Here is a 25,046-nt window from a genome sequence, read left to right as displayed (position 1 = left end):
TCACAAAGGCACTGCTGCAGCCGAGATCTGTCCCCCTAAGGGTCCTCGCTATCAATACAAACTGTCTAAGACAATGAAAAAAGGACTCAGCCCAGCTATTGGAGAATTATTCATGCCTATGAGTCAACCAAAATGGAATTCTGTTTTTTTTTTTAATTTTTTCTCTTTTGGTAAGTTATATTCTCATCTATCTTTCCCTCCTTTAGTCATAGTCTTTCTATACGTACTGCATGTCATTTTACCTTTCTGCCATTCTTTCTGTATCTAAAATAACTTTCTCAATAAAATCAAAAAAACTACCATAAAAAGTCCATATTCATTTTGTTTGTTTGTTTGTTTATCTATATGGAAAACTCTATCCTAAGGGGAAAAAGATCCTTTTGAGGACTGAGTTTTTCCACAGTAGTGAGGATCCTGTCTTGATGCTATCAGGCATTAAAGGGGTCAATAGATGAGAACCACTCAGTTCATAGATAACACAGATTCCCACACCAACAATACTACTAAGCACCAACGGTATATTCCTTACCCTGGGGGAAATGGTACCTGCTCACTAACCAACATTGAGAACCATTTTCTTATAGCTTCTTGTTTATTGAGTACTTTTGAGGGGTTAAGACAATGTATCCTCATCTCTAGAAATGTGGGTAAAGATGATCTTTGGGGGGGGGCAGCCAGGTAACTCAGTGGATAGAGAGTCAGGCCTGGAGACAGGATCTGGCCTCAGATACTTCCTAGCTATGTGACACTGGGCAAGAAACTTGATCCTTGTTGCCTAGCCCTTATGACTCTTCTGCCTTGAAACAAATACACAGTACTGATTGCAAGATGAAAGGTAAAGGTTTTAAAAAAAAAAAAGATGATTAAGACCTTGTGCTAACACTTGTGCTAGATCCCAAACACACCTCCCTTCATACGCTCAAGCTGACACACTTCCATGATAGGGATAATTACAAAGCCAATACAAGGCTGGCAGTGATCCACATTCCCTCCTGCTGGTCACAGCTCTCCTTAGAATGGAGGTTCCCAAGACATCTGAGGAACCGTCCACTTAATTGGAAAAGATACGTACCTATATTCTCTTGTAGTGAAGCTACCAGGGCAAATATTATTTTGGAAATGTATGCTCCAAGGAAATGCTATTTTACATAGAATCATGGAATCTCATGTTTGGAAAGGTCCCCAGAGTTCATCTGGTCTAACCAATGCTTGATAGGAATTCCCTTATAATTGTCTCGACAAGTGATCATTTAGTCAACACTGTCTGACAACTTAGACCTCCAGTGATTAGAAACCTACTTTTTGACAAATAATATGGGATAGTGGTTAGTAAGCTACACCTGGATTCCGAAAGATGGGTTCAAAACCTACCTCTGACATTTACTAGCTTTGTGACTATAGGCCAGTTATTTAATCTCTCTGCACCTCAGTTTCCTTATCCACAAACAAGGAGATTTTGGTGACTTCTAAGTTACCCTCCAGTTCTAATTCTAAGATCCTATGATCTCTCTGCCCCAATCCACTTTAGGATAAGTTCTCATTATTCGGCAGTTTTTCCTCACATAAGACTGGAATGTGGTTCTCTAAATTTCTTCTTCTGCCCTCTGGAACCAAACGGATCTGTCATCTTCCGTGGACGACACTTTAGATACAGTTTTCATACATAACCTCAACCCCCAACCTCACCTCTCCCTCAGGATAAATACTTTGTCCTTCAAGTTATCTTCATGTAACATATACATACACCATCACCATTTTGGTCCTCCTCCTCCAAAGAAATTCTAGTTCTTCAGTGTCTTTTTCTACACAGCCTCCTATTTCCTCCCAAGCAATAGGAAAGGTAGTGATGGTTTAGGCTTAGCTTTGTTGTCCAACTTCCCACTGTTTCACTCTAATGTAAAATGAGCATTCCCACTGACAGGAGATGGGAAGAGAAGGAAGTTTATGTTTCCAACATCCATCTTGCTCCAAGAAAATATTCTTTTTCTATCTACTGATCTACCTATTACTTCCAAGAGCAATGAAATGGCAACATGAAAAGAACACTAGTCTTTTGCCCAGAAGACCTAGTCAGCTAGTAGGATCCATGCTACACAGAGGAGAGGATAGATTATGATCAGCTAATTAGCAGGACTCAACCTAGCTTTGAAGCAGTGATTCCCAAAGTGGGCGCTACCGCTCCCTGGTGGGTGCTGCAGCGATCCAGGGAGGCGGTGATGGCCACACTTTTTTTGTATTACATTCTATTCTGAGTTCAATAAATAGTTTCATAATTTCCAGGGGGTGCTGAGTAATATTTTTTTCTGGAAAGGGGGCGGTAGGCCAAAAAAGTTTGGGAACCACTGCTTTAAAGGGAGGGAGTCTACAAAAGAAAGCAAATAGAAGAAGTAAAAGTACTTGTTGGGGCCAACATAAGTCAACATTATGGCCAAAATCTAAGATCATTGCAGTTGAGTAGTTGAACAAAGGCACAAGGTACAGGAATAAAAGTAGCATCCATGACATCAAGCTAAGTCTTCAAATAAGTGGGCAAGCAAATGGAAGAAGAGAGAGGGAAAGAGTTCTTTGAGGGCAGAACTATTTTTGTTTTTATCCTTGAGTACCTAGTGGCTAGCATAATGTTTTGCTCATGGTTGGAACTTAATAGATATCTATTGAATTCAATTACACCATTTCTTGTGAAATGTGCAGTGTGGCAAAGTGAGTTTTCTCCTTTTCTTACTTAAGAGAAGGAGGGGGACCACACCTTTCATTTATATAGGTGATCAGTGCAGGTCAGCACCTGACCTGAACTTATAGTCTTAGAGAGATACCTAGCACTGAGAGCTTAAATGACTTGCCCACTTTTATATGGCAGCTAGACGACTCGGTGGATAGAATATCAGGCCTGAAGTCAGAAAGAACTGGATTCAAATCTTACACTTTGTACAATGCCTGATAATAGTAGGGGCTTAATAACTGCTGGTTGAGTAGCACAGCTCATATGTATCAAAGGCAGGATTGAGCCCAGGTTTTCTTGGTTGTAAGGCTAAATCTCCATCCACTATGCTACACTCTTTTCTTGTGTGACTACACAGGAGTCTTCATTAGCATCTTTCATAATTCAGGATAAAGAATTTACAAATAATTTCAATCTGAAAAGACTCCCTAACAACACAGGCTCAAAATGGGCTTTTACCAAATACATATTTAGCTAGAAGAAGATTCTTTGTAACTGCAGAGCTTTATAGAAGCTGTTATCAATATTGTTGCCATCTTTGTTACTTTTCCATTTCTAGAGGGCCAAGAGAAATCCAGTTGTAGATCACACAATCTCAGATTCTGTAAATCATTTGTTCAGGGCTCTGAGTCAGCAGAAATCCCCTCTATAACATCCTTGGGAATTGGTCATTCGGGTTCTCTCTGAATTTCTCCACTGATAAGGATCCTCCAGCACTGCTTCCTTCTATTAGACTGTTCAAATTTTTAGGAAGATTTTCTTCATATCCAGTCGAAATCTCTGTGGCTTCCACCCAGTACTCAAAGTTTTGTCCTCTGGAAACAAGTAAAACAAGTCTAATGCCTATTTACAGAACAGCTTGCCAAATGTTTGGAGATTGCTATCCTATTGCCTTAAATCTTTTCCTCTCCAGTTCTTTTAAGTCCTAGTATGGTATGTTTTCAAATCCCTTCATCAAATTCTATCTTGATCCAATTCAGCAAACATTTACAAGGTCTATTATGTGTAAAGCATTCTGCTAGATTCTGGAGATACAAAAAAAAAAAAAAAACCAATAAAATAATTTGTTGCCCTTGGGCGGGTTACATTCAACTGGTCCTTCTCCACATTCCAACTTATAGACTTCCTTATTAAGATATATAGCCAGAACTGAACCCGGTACTCCAATGTGATTCTGCAAGAGTAGAAAAGTTCTCTGTTAGAACCTTGCCCAACTCGGACACTCTATTTACTTGTTGTCTAACGTGGCAGTAGCTTTTTTTGTCTACCATCCCACATTGAGCCTATGAGCCACTAAAACTCCCAGAACCTTTTCACACAAATTATTATCTGGTCAAGTCTCTTGCAGTCTAAATTTATATTTTTACTTTTTTTCATATATATGGTTTTAGCCACAAAGTAATAACCAGGTACTTAGCACAACACCTGTTGCTTGTTTCTTGACTGACTGGTTAATTTACACATCACCATATTAAATTTAATATTATTTGATTTGACCTATTATTCTAACCAAAAAGGTAATAGGACAGAGTAGATAAAGAACTGGCCTTAAAGTCAGAACAACCTGAATTCAAGTCCCATCTCTGACACATACTGGCTGTGTGACCCTGAGCAAGTCTCCACCTCTCAATGCTCTAAGTCTCTAAGTTATCAAAAAAAAAAAAAAAAGCATTAACCTTCAGGGAACTTTCTCCCCTTTCCCTATACCAGTGAAATCATGGAAACATTCTCTATCCTTATCATTCTGACTTATTAAAATATTTTTTGAATAGAGATAGAAGGGGAAATAATTGATGAATATAAATGGGATCAATATAAATTTACCATGGAAGAAGAAGGGTAGGTGGGAGAGGAGGTTGTGATATTTGAAATCTATTTTAGAAACTAAATCAGCATTTTGAAAACTAAAATATCTGGGGAACTAAGGGAGTATTCTCAGGGACAAAAGTTATATGTCTACAAATTTTTGGAAATACATTTTCAAGTTATGAAAAGCCTAAGGGATAGAAGTACCCTTGATTTCTATGAAAAGCTGCTGTTAGCCTAGAGCAGTGATTCCCAAAGTGGGTGCTACCACCCCCTGGTGGGTGCTGCAGCGATCCATGAAAGCAGTGATGGCCACAGGTGCATTTATCTCTCCTATTAATTGCTATTAAAATTTAAAAAAATTAATTTCCAGGGGGCTAAGTAATATTTTTTCTGGAAAGGGCGTGGTAGGCCAAAAAAGTTTGGGAACCACTGGCCTAGAGCAAGAGAAGTTGAATGTCTAATGTGATTTTACTGAATCAAAGTGCCACAACTACTAGAAATCTGTTAGAAGGGACCTCCAAAGTCATCTAGACAAACAAGAACACACATCCTTTCCTAAAAAGGCTTTTTAAATCATCCAACCTCCACCAGAACTATAATAATGGGAAGTCCACTATCTTCCAAGGGAGTTCACTCCATTTTTGGATACCTATAATTTGTTGGTTTTTTGTTTAGTTTGTTTTCTTTTGTGTATGATTCTCCAAGACTTTATTTGGAGTTTTACTGAGACATACCAGAGTGATCCACCATTTCCTTCTCCAGCTCAATTACAGATGAGGAAACTGGGGTAAACAGGGTTAAGTGACTTGTCCAGGGTCACACAACTAGTAAGTTTCTGTGGCCAGATTTGAACTTGAGAAGATGAACCTTCTTGACTCTAGATCTAGCACTCTGCCCGCTAATTTGTTAGGCAGGGTTTTTTTCCACCTCATATCAAGTTAAAGACTCCCTCTCTATATCTCTTACCCATTATTCCAAGTTCTGTCCTTTAGAACCAAGTAGAACAAGTCTAATCCCTCTTCCATTATTGTAATCTTTCAAATACTTGAAGACAGTTGTGGTGGTCCCTTAAGTCTTTCTAGGTTATAAACATGTCCAATTCTTTTAGCCAATCTTTGTATGACATGTTCATGGCTGCCCTTCAGAATATCAGGAGCAGAATATGTCAAGATCTTCCATTAATGCCTGAGGTTTGAGTAAAAATATGGAAAGAGTTTAAGAAAAAGATATCTAAGATGAAGAATTATTTATAATAGAGGAAGGTTCCAAAGGATATAATTTTTTTTTTAATGAAGGCAAAAGGGTGAGAGGGAGGAGGGAGAGACTGGCCTAAGTTTCCTGTGGGTATGGAGACACCAGCCAGAACATGCAAATTCACCATCAATACTCCAACGACGATCCCATGTTTCATGTAAACAATATATTTTTGTTCTCTAATTTTTAACAAATTCTGTCGTTCTTTCTCTTTTTTATCACAGTAAATTGACTAGTAAATTGACTTCATTTCTATTATTATTTATTAAATTATTTTAAATGTGTTATTTCTAAACTTAATAGAAGAAAACAATAAGTCCTCATTCTTTTTGTTATTGTTTTTAAGCCAAATTCCAAAATAAGTCTTTTAAACCAAATTCCTCTGCTTAAAAAAAACAACCGACAGTTTAGATTTCTTTGACTTTGAACTTCCCTTTTGTCAAAAAATAAGAGCTTAAATTAGGATTACCCTTCCCCACCCACTTCCACTCTCCTTTTATTTATTTTCCTTTTTATTTATTTATACAAAATGGTCCTTTTAACCCATACAACAATCTGCAGGAAGTTAGTTACTAATTTTTTTATTTGAGAAATACAAATTGTTTTAAGTAAGTATCTCTTTGTATTAAAGTTTTGGTTATTGTTCGAAATATAATTTGAAAGGTCTGTGGCCCTCTGCAAACTACTCAAGGTCTAGATCAGGGGTTGGCAACCTTTTTGGCAGTGAGAGCCATAAATGCCACATTTTTTAAAATGTAATTTCGTGAGAGCCGTACAGTGCTCACAGTGCCGCTCCTGTAATAGTGCCTGAAAAAAAATTGACTTTATGGCTCCTGCAGAAAGAGCCCTATCTGGCCCTCAAAAAAGCCAGATATGGCTCGAGAGCCATACGTTGCCGATCCCTGGTCTAGATGCTTGAGAAGTATATATATTTTGGCCTACATATAGCATATTAAATTGGAACAGGGAGATAATTCTGGGTTTGTGGTCCATACTTCTAAATTTTGTTTATGCCATATCCCAATTTTTCTAATCTTTCTTTCTCTTCTTTGAGAAGACCACTGTGGTATGGATTACTATTCACTAATAGATCATATTTATATTACTTTTTAAAGTTTTAATGATTTTTTCCTTGTAATATTAAGTTCTAACTAGTATACATCTAAGAGAGATAATTCAAGAAGTTCATACTAATTGAGGTCTTTTGTTTTTTCTTTGAATCATGTGAATTATTAATTTTTAAAAGATATTTATGTTACATCCCATAATATAGCATCCAGATTCTTTTCCTTTTTATGTTTTTCTAGAAAACCATTAATCCTGAAATCAATGCAATTTTATCTGCCCTGAAATCAGTGCCTACATTTCTATTACTTATCTCTGCACTTTTTCAAATGCTTTTGATAATCAGTTTTTAGCTCATTTTCTACTTTGTCTACATTGCCTGAAATTCTGTTTTCTGCTTTGCCAACTCTCATTGGTTCAAGGTTTCTATTATATTTATTTTTCATTATTTCCTATATCTTTATTATTCTTTTAGTTAGGAATGTGATTTTTAAAATGTATTCAAGCTTTATTTGTACGCTTATTTTCTTATCTAGACTAGTTCTTGTTTGATTTTGTATTTGTGTCACTTACCCACTGAAAGAGATCTCCTAGGATGTCTTCTTTCTTTTTTCATTTGCATTGCTTCTGAGACTTTAGCTGAATTAGGTCCCCCGCACTATTTTTTAGGCACCAGAGCTCTTCTTACCTTTGCTTGTTTCTATTTTTGTAGTTAGTATTTCATGTGATTGTTTTGGCTATTTGGGGGGGGGTGTTTCCTTGGTGTTTCTATTGCTTTTGAGAAGTATATGACAACCTTGGATCCCTTGAGCATTCCTATGACTCCATGTTGAATGAGTCACCCTTTAATGGTTCCCTGGAATGTGGCTTTAAAATAAAAGAAAAATGTAACTATCTAAAGAAAGCAATTTAATGAGGTTGGAGATGTCATATGTAGAGGTAAACAAGAAAGTGAGTGACCCATGGAAGCTAGGAAAACAGGATCTTTTGTTTTCATATAAGTCCCCCCTATCCCCCAGGAGGGTATATAAGGGCTGTCCTGCAAAAGGAGAGCATCACACTTCACTCACCTCTCCTGAGTCTTCTCTCCTCACTTCACCTGAACCCTCTGTACTGACACTATGGGTTGCTGTGGTTGTAGAGGCAGCTGTGGTGGCTGTGGTGGCTGTGGTGGCTGCGGTGGTGGCTGTGGTGGCTGTGGTGGCTGTGGTGGCTGCGGTGGCTGTGGTGGTGGCTGTGGCTGTACCACCTGTACCTGCCGCCGAGTGGGCTGCTGCTCTGCCTGCTGCCCCTGCTGCTGTGGCTGCTGTGGGGGCTGCTGTAGCCCCACAGTTGTCTGTTGCCGCCGTACCTGCTGCTGTAACTCTTGTGGCTGTGGCTCTTGTGGCTGTGGCTCCTGTGGCTGTGGCTCCTGTGGCTGTGGCAAGGGCTGTTGTTGCCAACAAAAATGCTGCCAACAGAAATGTTGCTGCAAGAAGCAATGCTGCTGCTAGAAGGGAATGATCAAGGCCCAATATCACAGAGGACTTGCTAGGGGCATATGGAGAACATGAAGGTAAGACTTTCTTCTGTCTCATTTTCTCTATATATCTCTAATTGATAAATCAGAAAATCTTTTCCCCAAGTTAAGATTATACTTTGCTTAAGCCCCATCCTTGAAAGTAACAGCCTACTTTTCTAAGAGCCTCTGACGTATGTACTAACCAAGACAAACTCTTCAAAGCAATGAGAAATGCACATAAACCAAATACTGGAAAATAATGCATAAAATCCACAAAAAATAGGATAAAATTCCTTAATTTTTATATTGCTTCATATTACATTTTTGCTCTCTTTCTTCTGTCACAGTTTCTGTCCTTTCAATGTATACAGAACATTATTGTTGCTTTCTGTTCTCTTCTGTCTTCCTACTGATTATTTTCTTGTCCTCAATAAAATATACCAAATAACCATAAATCTAGTCTCCTTTTCCTTATTTCTCTGTGTCTGCTCTCTTTTTTATGCCTCATAATATCAGCCAAATAAACTAAAGAATCATTTGTTTAAGGTGGTTTGTTTGTTTTTCCCTAATGCCAGATTTGTTTTTTCCAGCTCAACTTTTTCTGGATATGATTTCTTTGTTAAAACTCATATGCAGGGAGCAGCTGGGTATCTCAGTGGATTGAGAGCAAGACTTAGAGATGGGAGGTCCTAGGTTCAAATTTGGCCTCAGACACTTCCCAGCTGTGTGACCCTGGGCAAGTCACTTAACCCCCATTGCCTAGCCCTTACCACTCTTCTGCCTTGGAGTCAATACACAGTATAGACACCAAGATAGAAGGTAAGGGTTTAAAAAAAAAACTCACATGCAAATGGTTCAGTCCTTTTCTTCCTTGCACTGTAGCACTTCCCCCCCATAGTCTGGTTTATGCTAGTTTATTCTTCCATTTCTTATTTTTTATACTGCTAAAATGATTATTCCTGGCAAACAGTCAAATTCACTTATGCCCCAAGAGTTTGGATTTATGGAGCTGGTATTCTGATTTCCTTCCTTGTCCCCAACAGCTAACATCAGGGTGCGTCCCCTAGTAAGATGCACTCTGCCTAAACTTGAAAGCTATACTTAAAAAGGCAACGAAGCTCTTCTCCCAGGAGAAGAATTTTTCTGGTCTTCTTTTGGCTCCACTTGGAATAATGTAACTTTTTGGACTGGGATCTCCAAGTTCTCATTCAAAGTAGCACCCTTTGCCTTCTTGGCTTTTGGCAAGCACACTTAAATCCATTTATCAGTGGAAGAATTCAAGGGTTCAACCAACTCTTTATTCAAGCATCGCTCACTGCTTAGAAAATGAGGAATGAGTTGGTATTGCCAGGCCATCTTTAAGTGGCAGCCTTAAGTCTTAAGATCTAAATCCTCTGACACAATCCAGTTTTTAAAAACTCTTTTTAAACCCTTACCTTCTGTCTTAGGATCAATACTAAGTATCACTTCCAAGGCAGAAGAGTATTAAGGGCTAGGTAACAGGTTAAGAGATTGGCCCAGGGTCACATAGCTAGGAAGTATCTGAGGTCAGATTTTAACCCAGGTCCTCTCTACTTCAGATCTGGCTCTCTATCCACTGAGCCACCTAGCTGTCCCTGATGTAGGTTTTAAGTTTCCTTCTAAGGAGATAAAAGGGGGTCAAAGACTATGTTGGTACACATAGTATTAGCCAAGGTAATTCTATTTTGGCTAGTGATTCAAAAATAGTTGAGGGGAACCCAGGTTCAGTCCTCAAGGATCTAATCAGGGAGAGCTGTCAAAATGTATGTAGTGCTGGTTTGATATGGAGTAGATGGAAGGTAACCTTGGAGAAGAAGGCATCAGAAGCTATGGGGACCAGGAAATGACTCCTATAGAGGATGGGAGGTGAGCTGAATCATGAAAGAAGCCAAGGAAGCCAAGAAGGGAAGGTAAAGGGACAGAAGAACTACAGGCATAATGGAAAGACCATGCAAAGACAGGAGAAGGAAGAAGGAATGGTGTGTTTAAGGAATTGCAAATAGGCCAAAGAAGTAGATTGTAGATCATTTGGAAGAGAGAAGAGTACAAGAGTTCTGCAAAGTTAGAAAGGGGCCAAGTTATAGAGAACTTCAAATGCCAAATAGAGGAGTTGTTATTTTGTACTGAACAACTGGACCTTAAAGAACAGGGGACGTGACAGTTCACACCCATGCAGCTAGGAAGAGGACTAGATTTAGAGTCTAGACAGTTTAAATATTGCCTGAGAGACCCTAGCTGTGTGGCTCTGGGAAAGTCATTTAACCTCTCAGTCTTAGTTTCCCCAACTGTAAAATGGAATAACAATGGCACCTACCTCCTAGGGCTACTGTGAGAATCAAAGATAATACACAGTACTTTGGATAAATTCAATCACCATATTAATGATAATTATTACTATTATAAATCTTTAGAAAAATCACCTTGGCCATTCAGTGAAGAAGGGAGACTTGGAGAGGGGAGAAAACTGAATCATGAGACCAGTTATCTAGTGAAATAGGGACAGCTAGGAGGTACAGTGTATAGAACACCAGGCTTGGAGTCAGATGACCTGAGTTCAAATCCAGCTTCAGACACTTACTAGTTGTATGACCCTGGACAAGTCACTTATTCCTGTTTGCCTCCATTTCCTTGCCTATAAAATGAGCTAGAGAAGGAAATCGCAAACCACTTCAGTGTCTTTGCCAAGAAAACCCCAAATGTGGTCACAAGGAATCAAACACTACTAAAACAATTAAACACCAACAACACTGCAATGGTTCAGGTAAGGGGTAATGAGGGTTTGTACCCAATGTGGAGCTATATGAATGAAGAGAAGGAGATGTATATAAGCAATGTTGTTGTGGGAGAAATGACAAGATTTAGCCCTTACCACTCTTCCATCTTAGAATCAATATGTATTGATACCAATATCAAGACAAAAGGTAAGGGTTTTATATGTATATAAATAAACTAAGCAAGTTCTAATTTATGTATTCTAAACTATATAATTAACATACTAAACTAAGCAAGTACTAATTTTATATATATACTAATATATATATACAATATATAGACTACTTTATATGTATATAATTATACTAATAAACTAAGCAAGTTCTAATTTAGGTATACTAAACTATATATGGAAAATACTAAGCAAGTACTAATTTATATATGTATATATACTAATATATAATATATTGACTAGTTTATATATTTAATTATACTAATAAACTAAGCAAATTCTTTAGTCAATTCTGGGTCATAATCCAAACATTAGGTTGGGTTTTTTTTTCATCCCCTTGAGTTGGCCTGTAGAGATTATTTAGAATATTTATGAATTTCATTAAGGGGGTTCTGTGATATTCTAGAGCCTGACACAAAAAGGAGGATCTAGAGAAGCCCAAACAAATTAATATTCTGTGACAGTCAAAAATAACTTTGGTAAGACATATATTGTGATGGTGGTGGTTGTTATTGAGTCATTTCAGCCATGTCCAACTCTTCATGACCCCTTTGAGTTTTTCTTGGCAAAGACACTGGAGTCCTATATTTCTCCCTATTTAATGCCTTTACTTGATGTTAATTATTGGAGAAGTGTTGAAAAAAATGGCCTCTGAGATTGCAACTATCAAGGAATCATCTAAGATCTTAACATTTATATGGACGTCATGTTGGAAGATGACCTTGTGGGCTAGATTTTGCACTAACCAAAGTTAGTACTTTTTTAAGCGATAGGGCAGTGGTTCCCAAACTTTTTTGGCCTACCGCCCTCTTTCCAGAAAAAATATTATTTAGCACCCCTAGAAATTAATTTTTAAAAATTTTAATAGCAATTAATAGGAAAGATAAATGCACCTGTGGCCATCACCACTTCCCTGGATCGCTGCAGCACCCACCAGGGGGCGGTGGTGCCCTCTTTGGGAATCACTGCTATAGGGGAAAAAATAGCATAATGGAAACCTATTCCCCCAATTTCACCCCTTTGTGGCCCCCAAAAAAGGGTAATGGAGTCTTTAACTCATAATCCAGTGAGCTTGACTTTGATTCCTAGCAAAATTATAGGATGTATTACTAACGGGGATAATTTACAAGCATTTAGAAAATGAAATGAACCCTAAGAGCCAGCAGAGCTTTGTCAAGGGCAGACCATGGCAGACTAATCTCATTTCCCTTCTTAATCTGTTTATCAGGGGAATGCCACTGACATAATATATCTGGACTTCATCAAAGCATTTGACAGTTCCTCTGAATGCCTCAGATGTTTGTAAGTGGTGGACCCTTGGCAAGCCACTTAACCTCTGCCTGCCTCAGTTTGTCATCTGTAAAATGGAGATAATGACACCTTCCTGCCAAAGTTTTGAGGATAAATATAACAATATTTGTTAAACACTTCTAAAACATGAGAGTACTCTAAGAATGCTAGCTGTTAGAAAGGAGCCATAAGCTTCCCCAGACTCCCAAAGAGCCCCATGACACAAAATAAAGCTAAGAATTAAGTAGATGACCTCTAATATAATTCCTGCGGTCTTGTGATCTTCCCATCCTGATTCATGGTTGTTCGGGGATTAGGAATGACCTTGTACAAAGTCAGAGCTGTTATCGTTTCTGGGACCTTGAAACATTCCTCACGGAAAAACCTTCAGAATCATCTCCAAGTCCTCCCTAATTCCTAAATCTACAATCATTTATCTCCATTTCATCACCGGCTTGTCTGTTGGCTTGTGTGTGTAAAACTGCCCTCTGGGAAGAATAACTCATTACTTGACATTCTGAGCAGATCACGATACCTAAATGGAAACAAGTCTTAGGACCCTTCTCAGTAATGGTTTGCTATGGAAAAAGGAAGAGAGAGCATTAAATTATTTGGGTATCTAAGGGAGGGACACACTAGGAATGGGAAGAAGACACACAGCAAGGAAGCAAAGACCAACCTTCCTCTTCCTACATTTTGTCTGAAGACAGCCTGAAGTCAATGATTGACCCATTTTTCTCTTTGATTCTGACTCTCTAAACTAAGCTGTACTTTAACCTAAGAGCTGATCAGCAGGGGAGTTCAAGACACACAAATAGTTATGAATTGGCTGGTTTGGGGATTCTTTTCAATCTTATTAGCCAGCTAGGTGGCATAGTAGATAGAACCCTGGACCTGGAGTCCAGGAAGACTTGACTCAGGTATGACCTCAGACATTAACTGTGACCCTGGGCAAATTCCTTAATTTCTGGCCTGCCTCGGTTTCCTCATCTGCAAAATGGGGATAATAAAAGCATCTCCTTCCCACGGTTGTTATGAAGATCAAATGAGATGATAATTATAAAATGCTTAGCACAAGACCTGGCACATAATATAAAGTATATAAATGTTAGTTGTTATTTTATTATATTCTGGCAAACAGTAGTATCAGGCAGTTTTTAAGTGCATCGGTCATCATCCTCTCATCTTTATCCTCATTTCTAATTTAGTGCTGATTTTGACCTTTGCTTTAATGTTTCAGTGGTTTGATTGCACACAGAGGACCGATTCGGAGGCTCATCCACAAACCAGGTTATCAACGATATGATAAAAAAAATTTTTTTTGTCACAGCAAGTGGTATCATCTATGAAATTATGAAATGGTTATAATCTGTGGGAGTCGGGGAAGTACCCATTGTGTAATGTCATAGATCTTTAAAATACTGAAGTTGAGATCCCTGGATGCCACTGGGAGACCTCAGCATCAATTGCCTGAATTTCACTCTGTAGCAATATAAGTAAACTCCTCTGGATCCAACTAGTGGGAATTGATTACGAATACCTCAGACTAGTCCTTATGCTAAAGAAATCTTCTTCTTGGCAGCTGAATTGAGAAATTTCTAATAAAGGAAGTAATGAGGGGAATCATTTGACCACATTAACTTCATACAAAATTGTGAAATAATAATAATAATAATAGTTGCTAGCATTTATAAAACATTTTAAGGTTTACAAAGCACTTTACAAATATTATCCCACAATCCCGTGAAGGAGGTGCTATTATTAGTCCCATTTTCCAGATGAGGATATTGAGGCTTAGAGAGATTAAGTAACTTGCCCAGGATCACACATGTAGTAAGGCTGGATATGAACTCAGGTCTTCCTGAATTCTATCCACTGAGACATCCAGCTGCCTTCCTTCCTTCCTTTATGGTATGCCTTATCCCACATTTTCTGATAAGCCCCTCCTACAGTAATCCTATAATCCCTATTAGGTCCTCTTTCCTATCTGTATCAGAACTGGCTCTAGAAAAGCCCCTAAAATCTATTCCCTTTCAGAAACACAATCAGGTATAATCCAAGCCAGCAAATATAGAAATGGGCTGAACTGTGATATGTCAGGTTTTAAGAAATAGAGGATTGAGGGATTTTTGCCAAGGGATTTTCCAAGTTCTTCCATACATTGTAGGGTTTCTAAAGGCTATCTGGCAGGAGATTCTCTCCTCCTCTCTCTCCTCACCTCACCAGAGCCCTCTACACTGATTCTAGGGGTTCCACGGCAGCTGAGATGACAACGGCTGCCATGGTTAAGCCTGCTGTTCCAGCTCCTGTCCCTATTGCTCTGGCTGCTGGGGCAACTTCTATAGCATCTCTTAGTACGGCTATTCCTTTGGCAAGGACTATTGGCAACTGGATCCAGGGTCAGACTCTGGAGGAGGACTGAGGATTAGGTAGATGGGAGGACAGGAGTGGGGTGGGAGTCTTCCCAGAAAGTAAGAACTTTCCCTCTCTTAGCTGCCACTATCTGGTTTGCAATTACGGTATCCTGTAATGTGGGCACATGGACTGTGAATACCCCAGACTATGTACCCTTCTATCAAGGTTACCATATCATAATTCTGCCCTGAAGAGACCCTGATATCAATACAAACCAAAGCAAATCCCCCTGTATGATGAGTTTCAGGCACATAGAAACTACTAGAAAACAATGCATAAATTGGGATGGGGGAAAATAAAGATCACATTTCCTTATTTTTTTTTTATTCCCCTGAAATCTTTATCCTCTTGCCTCTTCTATGACTGTTTCTGTTCTTCCATTCTTGTCTATTATCTCCTTCCTCATTCATTATTTGCAATAAAATAAAACAATCATAAAAAGTGGTCTCCATTTCCTTCTTCCGTGTGTCTGCTCCAGGATATTTTATGATCCATAATATCAACCAAGTAAACTTAAGAATCCCTGTTTGCTAGAGCATTTGTTCTAATACCAGACTTTTTTTTTCCAGATGATTTTTATCTGGGTATATTATCACTGCTATAACCAGAGAAAGTAGCTCTGTGCCTTGTGCATCTTAATTCTTATAGCAACATGGCTTATACTGGATTGAGTTTTTCATTACCCAATGAACAATGCCAAAATGTCAACTCCATTTAGGGCCAAACAAACTGGATTTATGGAGTTAGTGTTCTTAATTCTTTCCCTTGATACTTCAATGAATAGACAGCGGAATCTTACAACAGAATAAGTGCTACTCAAACCAGAAAACTACATTTTTAAAAGAAATACTGTTCTCCCTGGAAATGCATGTTTCTGCTTTTATTCTGGCCTTATTTAGAATAACATGGCCTTCTTTATTAAATCACAAGGTCTTGGGCCTGAATAGAACCTTCTATCTTCTGATCTTTTGGCAGAGACATATAGAACCATTTATCAATGAAAAAATCCGAGGACTCAGCCAGCTCCTTATTCAGGCATCCCTCACTGCAGTGTGCTAAGAGAGTGATAGATAGGATGGTTCTAGACCACCTTAAAGCAGCAGTGATGATTGCTCTGAAGTCCTCTGAGATATCTTAGTTTGTATGGGAGGAAAGACCAAGGCAAATTAGTATATTGGTTTTAAGCACATTGTTACTGTTTTTGACTGTTAACCCAATTGGTTGGAGCCCAAGTCATGAATTTGGTGCCTGTGTATTTTTTGCCCCATTCTATGACCACAAATTGAACTCCCAAAAGGAGTCATTCATATGGAAAAAATCTATAAGGCTTTAGGGGGAACAATTACATCTACAATAGCCTTGAGGGCTGCTTGAACCAGATGAAAATGCAACTGGGAAATATTTAACAAAATAAATAAAAATACAATAAAATATAGATAACTTTACATTTTAAAACTAAGTCAATATGCCACTCACAGGAATTTTTACGGACCGATTCATTTTCTTTTTTTTATTTTTAACCTTTACCTTCCATCCTAGAATCAACACCATGAGGGGGCAGCAAGGTGGCTCAGTGGATGGAGAAATAGGCCTAGAGATAGGAGGTTCTGAATTCAAATCTGGTTTCAGACACTTCTTAGCTGTGTGTCCTTGAGCAAGTCACTTACCCTCCATTGCCCAGCCCTTATCACTTTTCTGCCTTGGAACCAATATACAGTGTTGATTCTAAGGGGGATGGCAAGTATTAAAAAACAGAAACAGAATCAATACTGTGTATTGGTTCCAAAGCAAAAGAAAATCAAGGGAAAGAATGAAGAAGAGTTGTGTCTACAAGAAGACAAGAGCAAAAAAAAATTAGCCTTGTGGCGAGACTGGCAACTGAGGAGGAAGAGCTCAGGAATTGTAAATATTTTGAAGTTGAACATAAGCTTCTTGAGGGCAAGAATTCTTTCAGTTGTGTCTTTTTTATTCACAGTGCCTAGCACAGAGCACTTGATAAATGCTTTTTAAATTGAAAGGAAAGTATCTCCAGTCTTCGAGGAAGGATTGAAGGGCAGAATAATTTTAATGTGTGGCTTGCCAATACCACCAATTCTCAGTTGGCTAACATTAAGTGCCACATTGAGTTATGTGCAGGGAATATGAAGAAAAAAACAACTCCAATTCTGACGGGGTTTACATTCTTCAGACACGGGAATACCAAGCAAAACACGTCAGAGAAAAGATAGGCAGCACCCTTAGTCACCTAGGAAGACAGAGGAATAGAAAAGTAACAATGTGGTGTTTCTTTGACCTGCAAATCTATGGATTCAGTCCTCGCACTGATTTCCTGGGTATCAATCAGTCGATCAACTAACATTTATTAAATGTCTAATGTGTGCTAGGCTCTGTGGTAGCCACTAGAGATATCAAGGATGAGATCATCCCTATTCTCAGGGAGTTTACATTCTATTAGTGAAACTAAATTCATTATAAAGTATATATGGAGAGGGCAACTAGGTGGTTTAGTGGATAAACAGCCAGAACTAAAGACAAAAGGTCCCGGATTCAAATCTGACCTCAGACACTTTCTAGCTATGTGACTCTGGGCAAGTCACTTAACTCCCATTGCCTCGCCTTTACTGCTCTTCTGTGTTGGAACCAATACAAAGTTTTGATTCTAAGACAGAAAGTAAGGGTTTTTAAAAAAATAAATATATATAGAATAACTAGAGAACAAAAACAAGGAGGTTAAATTCAAGTCAGAAAAAAGGGTACTAACAGTTGGGGAAATTAAAAAAGGTCCCAAGTAAAAGGTGGTGTTTGAGCTGTATCTTGAAGAAAAAGAATGATTCTATGAGAAGGGAATGCATTCCAGATCAAAGAGTCCAAGAGGGAGGAATTACATATAGAAAAGTCTAGAAAGATGGGTTGGGACCAGGTTGTGGATTATTTGAAGGGTTTACACAAAGTATTTGGTCCCTTCGAAGAAAGTATAGCTAAGGGAAAGACCCCCAATGTATATCTGCTCTATCCTGCCCAAGTCCTTTGCATCAGAAAGACAGATAATGGAGTGTCATCTGTGAGGAAGAGTAAGTTACTGTGATTGGATCATAGATTGTGGCAGAGAAATAATGCATAGGAAAATTGGAAATGTAGGAAGGAGCCAAGTTGAGATGAACTTTAAATACCAAACAGAGAAATCAAACACACTAAAAATTATAATAGTAATAACAACATAAGAATTTATATAGTGTTTTAAGGCTTGCAAGAGTTTTGAATATGTTAACTCATTTCCTCTATGATATACAGTGAGTCATTTGTGTTTTTTGAGTAGGGGCACAAAGTACTCGGGATCAAATCTATAAATTTGAGGGGTGGGGCTGTCCGTCGTGTGGAAGATGGAACAGAATGGAAAGATACTTGAGCCAGGAACACAAGATAGGAGACAATTGCATCTGTCCAGCTGAGAGGTGATAAGAAGGGTCTGAAGTAGGCGGTCTTGTAATGTCTACTTGTAACATCCTCTCAAAATCCTAACCATTTTCCTGATTCCTCTCCCAGCTCTAATTTAGTTATTTTCTGTCCGTACCAAGGATTACACTGTAGGCAAATTCCAATGTGGAAACGTCACCCATCAAAACAAATCATCCACTATAGTCTTACAGAGTTGCTTCTGTGACTTGTTTATGGTTACCCAACTAGTATGGATCAGGAGAAAGACTTGAATCCAGATCTCCTAATTCCAAGAACTATTTCTTATCAATTATAAGTTATCAAATATAAGCCTCTCCAGTTTGTCAATATATGACACTCACCACCAAACACAATACAGAGATTTGTTCTAAGTCAGCAAGAATGTTATAAACTCCTGAATAATAACAATCAACTTGCTTCTATAGCCCCAGATGGCACATTAATATCTTTGGTTATCATTTCATACTGTTGACCCATATTGAGCTTGCAACCTGCTGTCACTCTCACATCCTTTACAGATGAGCTGCTCTCTAGGACATGTGTGCCAATCTATTGACATGTGCTTTTGAGCCTTTGATCTCACTGAATCTTACATTTATACTTCTAGTAAATTTTTATCTAATTAGACTTGGAGCATCATGCTAACCTTTCAAAGTCTGTCTTTTTGTATGGAGATGGGAGATTAAAAAAAGAAGCAACATTGATTAAATGTAAGGAAGATCAACATAAATCATGCTGTTTGAATATAAATTAGGAGGCCTGGCGATATTTATGATCAATTTGATAAGCTAATTAGTATCTTTGAAAATTGATGATACCTTCATGGTTGAAGATTTGTTCCCAAGGATGAAAACTCCTCTTCTTCAATCTTCTTAGGATGGTTTTCAAAATATCCCAATATTGGCTGATGATTCAAATGGGAAAATTGTCATCCTAGAAAAGGCATGTGACAGTTTATTGTCAACATCCAGTGACCTCTAGAAGGAATCACAACCACAGAAAAGGAAGAAATCTTCCAGTCTATAACACCCTTAGCAATTATCCATCATCCAATCTATATTTGAAGATATTTAAAGCAGGATTTCGGTAGCCCATTTTACAGTTGAAAAGTTCTAATTTTAAGTTTGTCCTGATGCAAGGCTTAAACTTGCTTTTCTATACCTTCCACTCATTGTTCTAATTATGCCTAAAAGACCAAGGAAGCCTACAAATATTTGAAGAGAGTAGACATATCCCCAAGAAAGTTTTTGCTCCCGGCTAATCATCTTCCTTTCCTTTAACCTATACTCTTTTGATCTGATACTCAATTCCTTTACAATCTTGTCTGCCCACTTCTAGATAGAATTCAATTTGTAGTGTCCCTCCTAAAATATAGAATTCAGAAGTTAACACAATACTCAAGATAATCACCTCCCTTATTCACAATATTATGCCTCTCTTAATTCCATTTGGATCACATTAGATTTTTGGACACCATGTTATACTGCTGAGCCATACTGAGTGGTGGACTACTAAAACCCTAATCTGAGATTCCATAACTTCTAATTTCCTTGTTATTCTTACTGTAGCTGCATGGCCCTAGTTATGTGTTGGCAAAACTATAACACTCATGCTTGAGCGTGCTGGAGGGGACTGACCCATTCTTCCTCTCCACAGGGCTCGAGGACATTTCTCACATGACCCAATTCTCTGCCCAGCAGCCCAGTGGGAGAGCTTCCTCCCTCCCCTGTCTGGAGTAAGGAGGGGAGCTCACATGGGCATGATGGTTGCCATTTGGGCACTTGATCTCTAAAAGGTTTGCCATCACTGCCCTAGACCTTGACACCTCTAATGGAAGTGTTTACCATTTACCATCTCCTCACCTGTTTGAATAGAGTGACTATCAGTCACTGATGTCTTTTGCCACATCAATTCCTATCCCGTGTGGTGGCCTAAATATATGAAAATAAATCTCATGTGAAAACTTTAAAACACCTCACTTAGCACTTACATGCCACATGGTTGTGTTGATTAAGCAATTTAATGAGTCATTAAATGCTCAAAAAATATTGCATAGGACATTCTATCACCTGACTATAACATGGTTTTTCCATCAGTAGGGACATATTGATCCATATCCAATGAGTAGGAATTCAAGCTAAATTTTAGAAGAAACTTCTTATTTTCAGATATTTAAATATGACACAAATATGGTTGAAAATGCCATTCTTAGCATGAATTGGACCAACTCTGAAGCCTACTTTTTCAAATAAAATTCATCAGGAAGCCTTGATATGAAATCATCCAAAATTTTAATTACTTCTTAACCTAAAGAAGTAATCTTTTAGAGACCCTGTGTCATCCTTATGGTTGCAGATAATTCAGGAGTCTCAATAATGAGGATTAGTTTTCAGAAGAAGGTATATTGTAAGTGATTTTTGAAGACATCTTGAATTTGTACATAAAAATGTTGATTTTTCAGTTTTCAGATAGAAGAAAAACTAGGCAAGATAAGATTAGAACAGGCTTATGAGTTTACTTATGTCTAATCTGTGGTAATATGGCATTTGCAAAGATTGGAAGGCATTTTCTCCAGTAAAGGTTTTCCACACATTCTTTTCTCCTATTAAATAAGAATTTGTCTACTTTCAAGTATTGGTTTTGAAGACTTATTGAAGGGAAATCATTATCATTCTAGAAAAGCATGAAAAGGAAATTGGAAAATTTGAATTTTTCTACTTATACATAAGATGAGTCAAAGGCACCATTAGGGAAAAACATAAGTTTGTCATGTGTTATTTTTTCCTCATTTCAAGTTCTCCCTAATAGTTTTAAAATAAAGGAACTTAACAAAACCTATAGTGAGTAATTTAATTAGACCAAACATACCAAATGAGAATGTCCATATGAAAATTTGAGGTCTTTCATAGAACTCTGAAAAACAACAGGTGTGTTCTGTGTCCTGTGTCCTCAGGAGGGTATATAAGGGCTGCCCTGAAGAAGGAGAGCATCACACTTCACTCACCTCTCCTGAGTCCTCTCTCCTCACCTCACCTGAACCCTCTGTACTGACACTATGGGTTGTTGTGGCTGTAGAGGCAGCTGTGGTGGCTGTGGCGGCTGCGGTGGCTGCGGTGGCTGTGGTGGTGGCTGCGGTGGCTGCGGTGGTGGCTGTGGCTGTACCACTTGTACCTGCTACCGCGTGGGCTGCTGCTCTGCCTGCTGCCCCTGCTGCTGTGGCTGCTGTGGGGGCTGCTGTAGCCCCACAGTTGTCTGCTGCCGTCGCACCCGCTGCTGTGGCTCCTGTGGCTGTGGCTCCTGTGGCTGTGGCTCCTGTGGCTGTGGCAAGGGTTGCTGCCAACAGAAATGCTGTTGCCAGCAGAAATGCTGCTGCAAGAAGCAATGTTGCTGCTAGAGGTGACAATCAGATCTGAGTCTCTAAGGAAGGACCTCCTGGAACCATGATCTGTCCAGTAAGGTAAGACTTTTCTTCAGCTCAGACCCTCTGTTTCTCTTTCAGTTTCCATCTATATCCTAGAATGTGGGCGTATGATCTGTGGGTACCTCAAACAATGTGCCCTTTTTATAGAAACTGTCATGTCATCATTCTCTCCCCATTATGGAATCCCAAAAGCAGTACAAAATAAGGCAAATCCTTCAAAACAATTAAAAGATGGACACAGTCCAGCAGCTATAAAAAACCAATTTATGAGATCAACAGGGAAAAAATGGTCATGACTCTTTAAACTTTGTATTCCTTTGACATTTTTATCTTCTTATGTATTCTGTAATTGTGTGTGTCCTTTCAGGATATACAGTACATTACTGTTCCCTTCTGCTATCTTGTCTTGTAACTCAATCTCTCATTATTCTCAATAAAATGCACCAAATAACCATGAAAAAAGGGTCTCCTTTTCCTTATTTCAGTGTGTTGGCTCTCTCGACTAAAGGAGTGTTTTATGCCCCATAATGGACACCAAGGAAACAAGAATTTCTGTTTGTTAAAGTGTTTCTTCTAATGCCAGACATCTTTTCCCATTGATCTTTATCTCAATGTTTCTTCTCTATTAAATTCGGGAAAAATAAATAACTCCATCTCTAGTTTATACTAGGTTATGCCCTCACTTGATTCTCCCCAGCCATATCGAGTTTTTCATTACAGCCTGAACAATGCTAAAATATCTCCTTTGCATAAGTCCAAGCAGCCTGGATGTATGAGGATAGTGCTTCTATTTCCTTTCTTTGGCTCTTTAAATCACAGTAGGAAAAGTCTAAAAGTAGAGAAAAGCATACCCAATCATTAAAAACTATACTTTTATAAAGAAAAGTTCTACTCTTTGAAGCCACCATTTTTTAATGTATTTGCTTTTTGTTTTGTTTTTTTTTTTCCTTCTCTTCTGATCCTATTTGAAAAATGTGAACTTGCATAATATATCATGGAATCTTAGACCAGTCAGACCTTCTGCTCTCTTAACTTTTGGAAAAGACATTTAGCTACATTTGTGAGTCAAAAAGAAAAAAAAAGTTTAATTAAATTTAAACATATAGAAAATCCAAAGGCTTGATGAGCTCTTTAGTTCAGCATTCCTTACTGTAGAGTTGGTCAAGTAAGTGACACAATGGATAGAGTGGCATGTGATGGTGGATAAGTCACTTAACCCTGTTTGCCTCAGTATCCTCATCTGTAAAATGAGCTGTATCTTTGTCAAGATCTTTGTCAAGAAAAATCTCAAAGGCTTGGAGGTGGGGGATGGATCACAAAGAGTAGAATACAACTAAAACAACTGAACAACAACACTGTAGAGTGCTAAAGGGTAACGAGTGTGATAGTGTTAGCAGCAAAAGCTCTGAAATTGTCCGCTAAACTGGGCCAGAAAATACCAATGAAGTCAATCAATAAACATTTATGAAGCACCTACTATATACTGCTTTATTAAACACTGAGGATTCAAAGAAAGGGAGAAAAAGAGCTTAGAATCAGGAGGTAGCTGGATGGTTCAGTGAATTGAGAGCCAGGCCTAGAGATGACGGTCCTGTGTTCAATTTTGGCCTTAGACACTTCCTAGCTATGTGACCCTGGCCAAATCACTTAAGCCCATTGCCTAGCCCTTACTGCTTTTCTGGCTGGAACCAATACACAGTATTGATTCTAAGGCAGAGAGACAAGGGCTTAAAAATTGGAGAAGACACAACACATACAACTATGTACAAACGAGCTATATACAAAAAAATCAACAGTAGGAAGGCACTAGAATTAAGGCACATTGGGAAATGCTTCTTGGAGAAGGTGGGATTTTAGCAGGGTCTCAAAGAAACCAGGAGGCTGATATGAAAAGGGAGAGGAAGCCAAACTGTTTATCCACAGACAGTGTTCCCTAGCCGGGGCAACTTGAACTGTCTCCCTGTTTTCTCAGTTGATTGTATCATTTCATTCAGGAGTATCAGGTTATAATCTAGTGCCCACATTTTCTTCATTCTGTTTCCCCAACAAGAAATTGCACCCCTAGCCTGAGTTTAACAAACCAGCTGGTGGAATGGAGTGAAAGAGGGCTGCCCTTGCTATCAGAAGACCGGAATTTAAGCCTAGCTCAGCCACTTAACCAGTTGTGTAACTATAACCCAGGTACATCTTCTCTGGCTCATTTTCTTCATTTTGAAAATAAGCAAAGGTACATGTTGATGGTAGGTTTCCTCACAGGGCTGAGAAGAAAACACTTGGCAAGACTTAAGGTGATATTTCAATCTGAGCTATTTATATTTCCAAAGAACTCAAGGCTAGTGACTGCGTAGCTCTGGGCAAATCTGTCAGTTATTGGAACCATCCCCCAGAAATCATGTCCTATCGAAATCTGAGCACAGGAGTTAGAGCTCAAAAGACCTTACAAATCCTCAATTTAAAACTTCTCCATTTACACAGATGAAGAAACTGAGGCTCATTTTCACATCCTCCCATCTTGCCGCATCAAAACTCTTATTTGTATGTGTCAGAGGAGAGGAAATGTAACCCCAGAGTCTTCTCTTTTTCTAGTTCAACCAAGTTCAATCCCATTATCTTCTACAAAGGAACAGAGCATTTATTAAGTATGTCCTACATGCTAGGCACCGTGCTAAGTGCCTTATATCATCTCATTTGATCTTCACAATTGTAATGTAAGCATTATCATGACCCCCATTTTACAATTGAGGAACCTGAGCAGTTGGGTCATTGCCCTGGGTCATAGAGCGACTAAGAGTTTGAGGTCAGATTTGAATAGGTCATTCTGACTAGATCTGGGTACAGATTCTAACTCTTAAAACTTAAATCATTTGACCTACTGGTCCCTAGTTTTCTCATCTATAAAATAAGCCTAGATGGCCTTTGAGGTCCCTTCCCGTTATGGATTTATGACTTCAAAAGTCAAGAACAGTTTCTCACAAATCAGCACAAATAACTGAGTTGGATGATTACAAAAGGGTGTGGCTTTGCAAGGCACTTGCACAAGAACAGAGGGGTCAAGAAAGTGGGTAGGAAAAGAGGAAGAATGGAAAGGAGATTTGCAACAGTCCTTCACCTACAAATTTAGCGCTGCTTTAGAAAGTCCCTAACAGTTTCT

The 25,046-nt window shown here is 38.6% G+C and overlaps 1 protein-coding gene across 1 annotated transcript; it reads left to right on the top strand.

The window, feature by feature from the left end:
* Positions 1–7,968: 7,968 nt before the first annotated feature.
* LOC123242854 (small cysteine and glycine repeat-containing protein 6-like) lies at positions 7,969–8,340 on the top strand. Its single transcript, XM_044670969.1, has one exon. It carries the CDS (start codon positions 7,969–7,971, stop codon positions 8,338–8,340), a length of 372 nt encoding a protein of 123 aa, XP_044526904.1.
* The last annotated feature ends 16,706 nt before the right edge of the window (positions 8,341–25,046 follow it).

This window comes from Gracilinanus agilis, chromosome 3 (genome assembly GCF_016433145.1).
Source record: "Gracilinanus agilis isolate LMUSP501 chromosome 3, AgileGrace, whole genome shotgun sequence".
Taxonomy (NCBI): Eukaryota; Metazoa; Chordata; class Mammalia; order Didelphimorphia; family Didelphidae; genus Gracilinanus; species Gracilinanus agilis.
The sequence above is the reverse complement of the archived record's forward strand: the minus strand, read 5'-3'. Positions and strand labels throughout refer to the sequence as shown.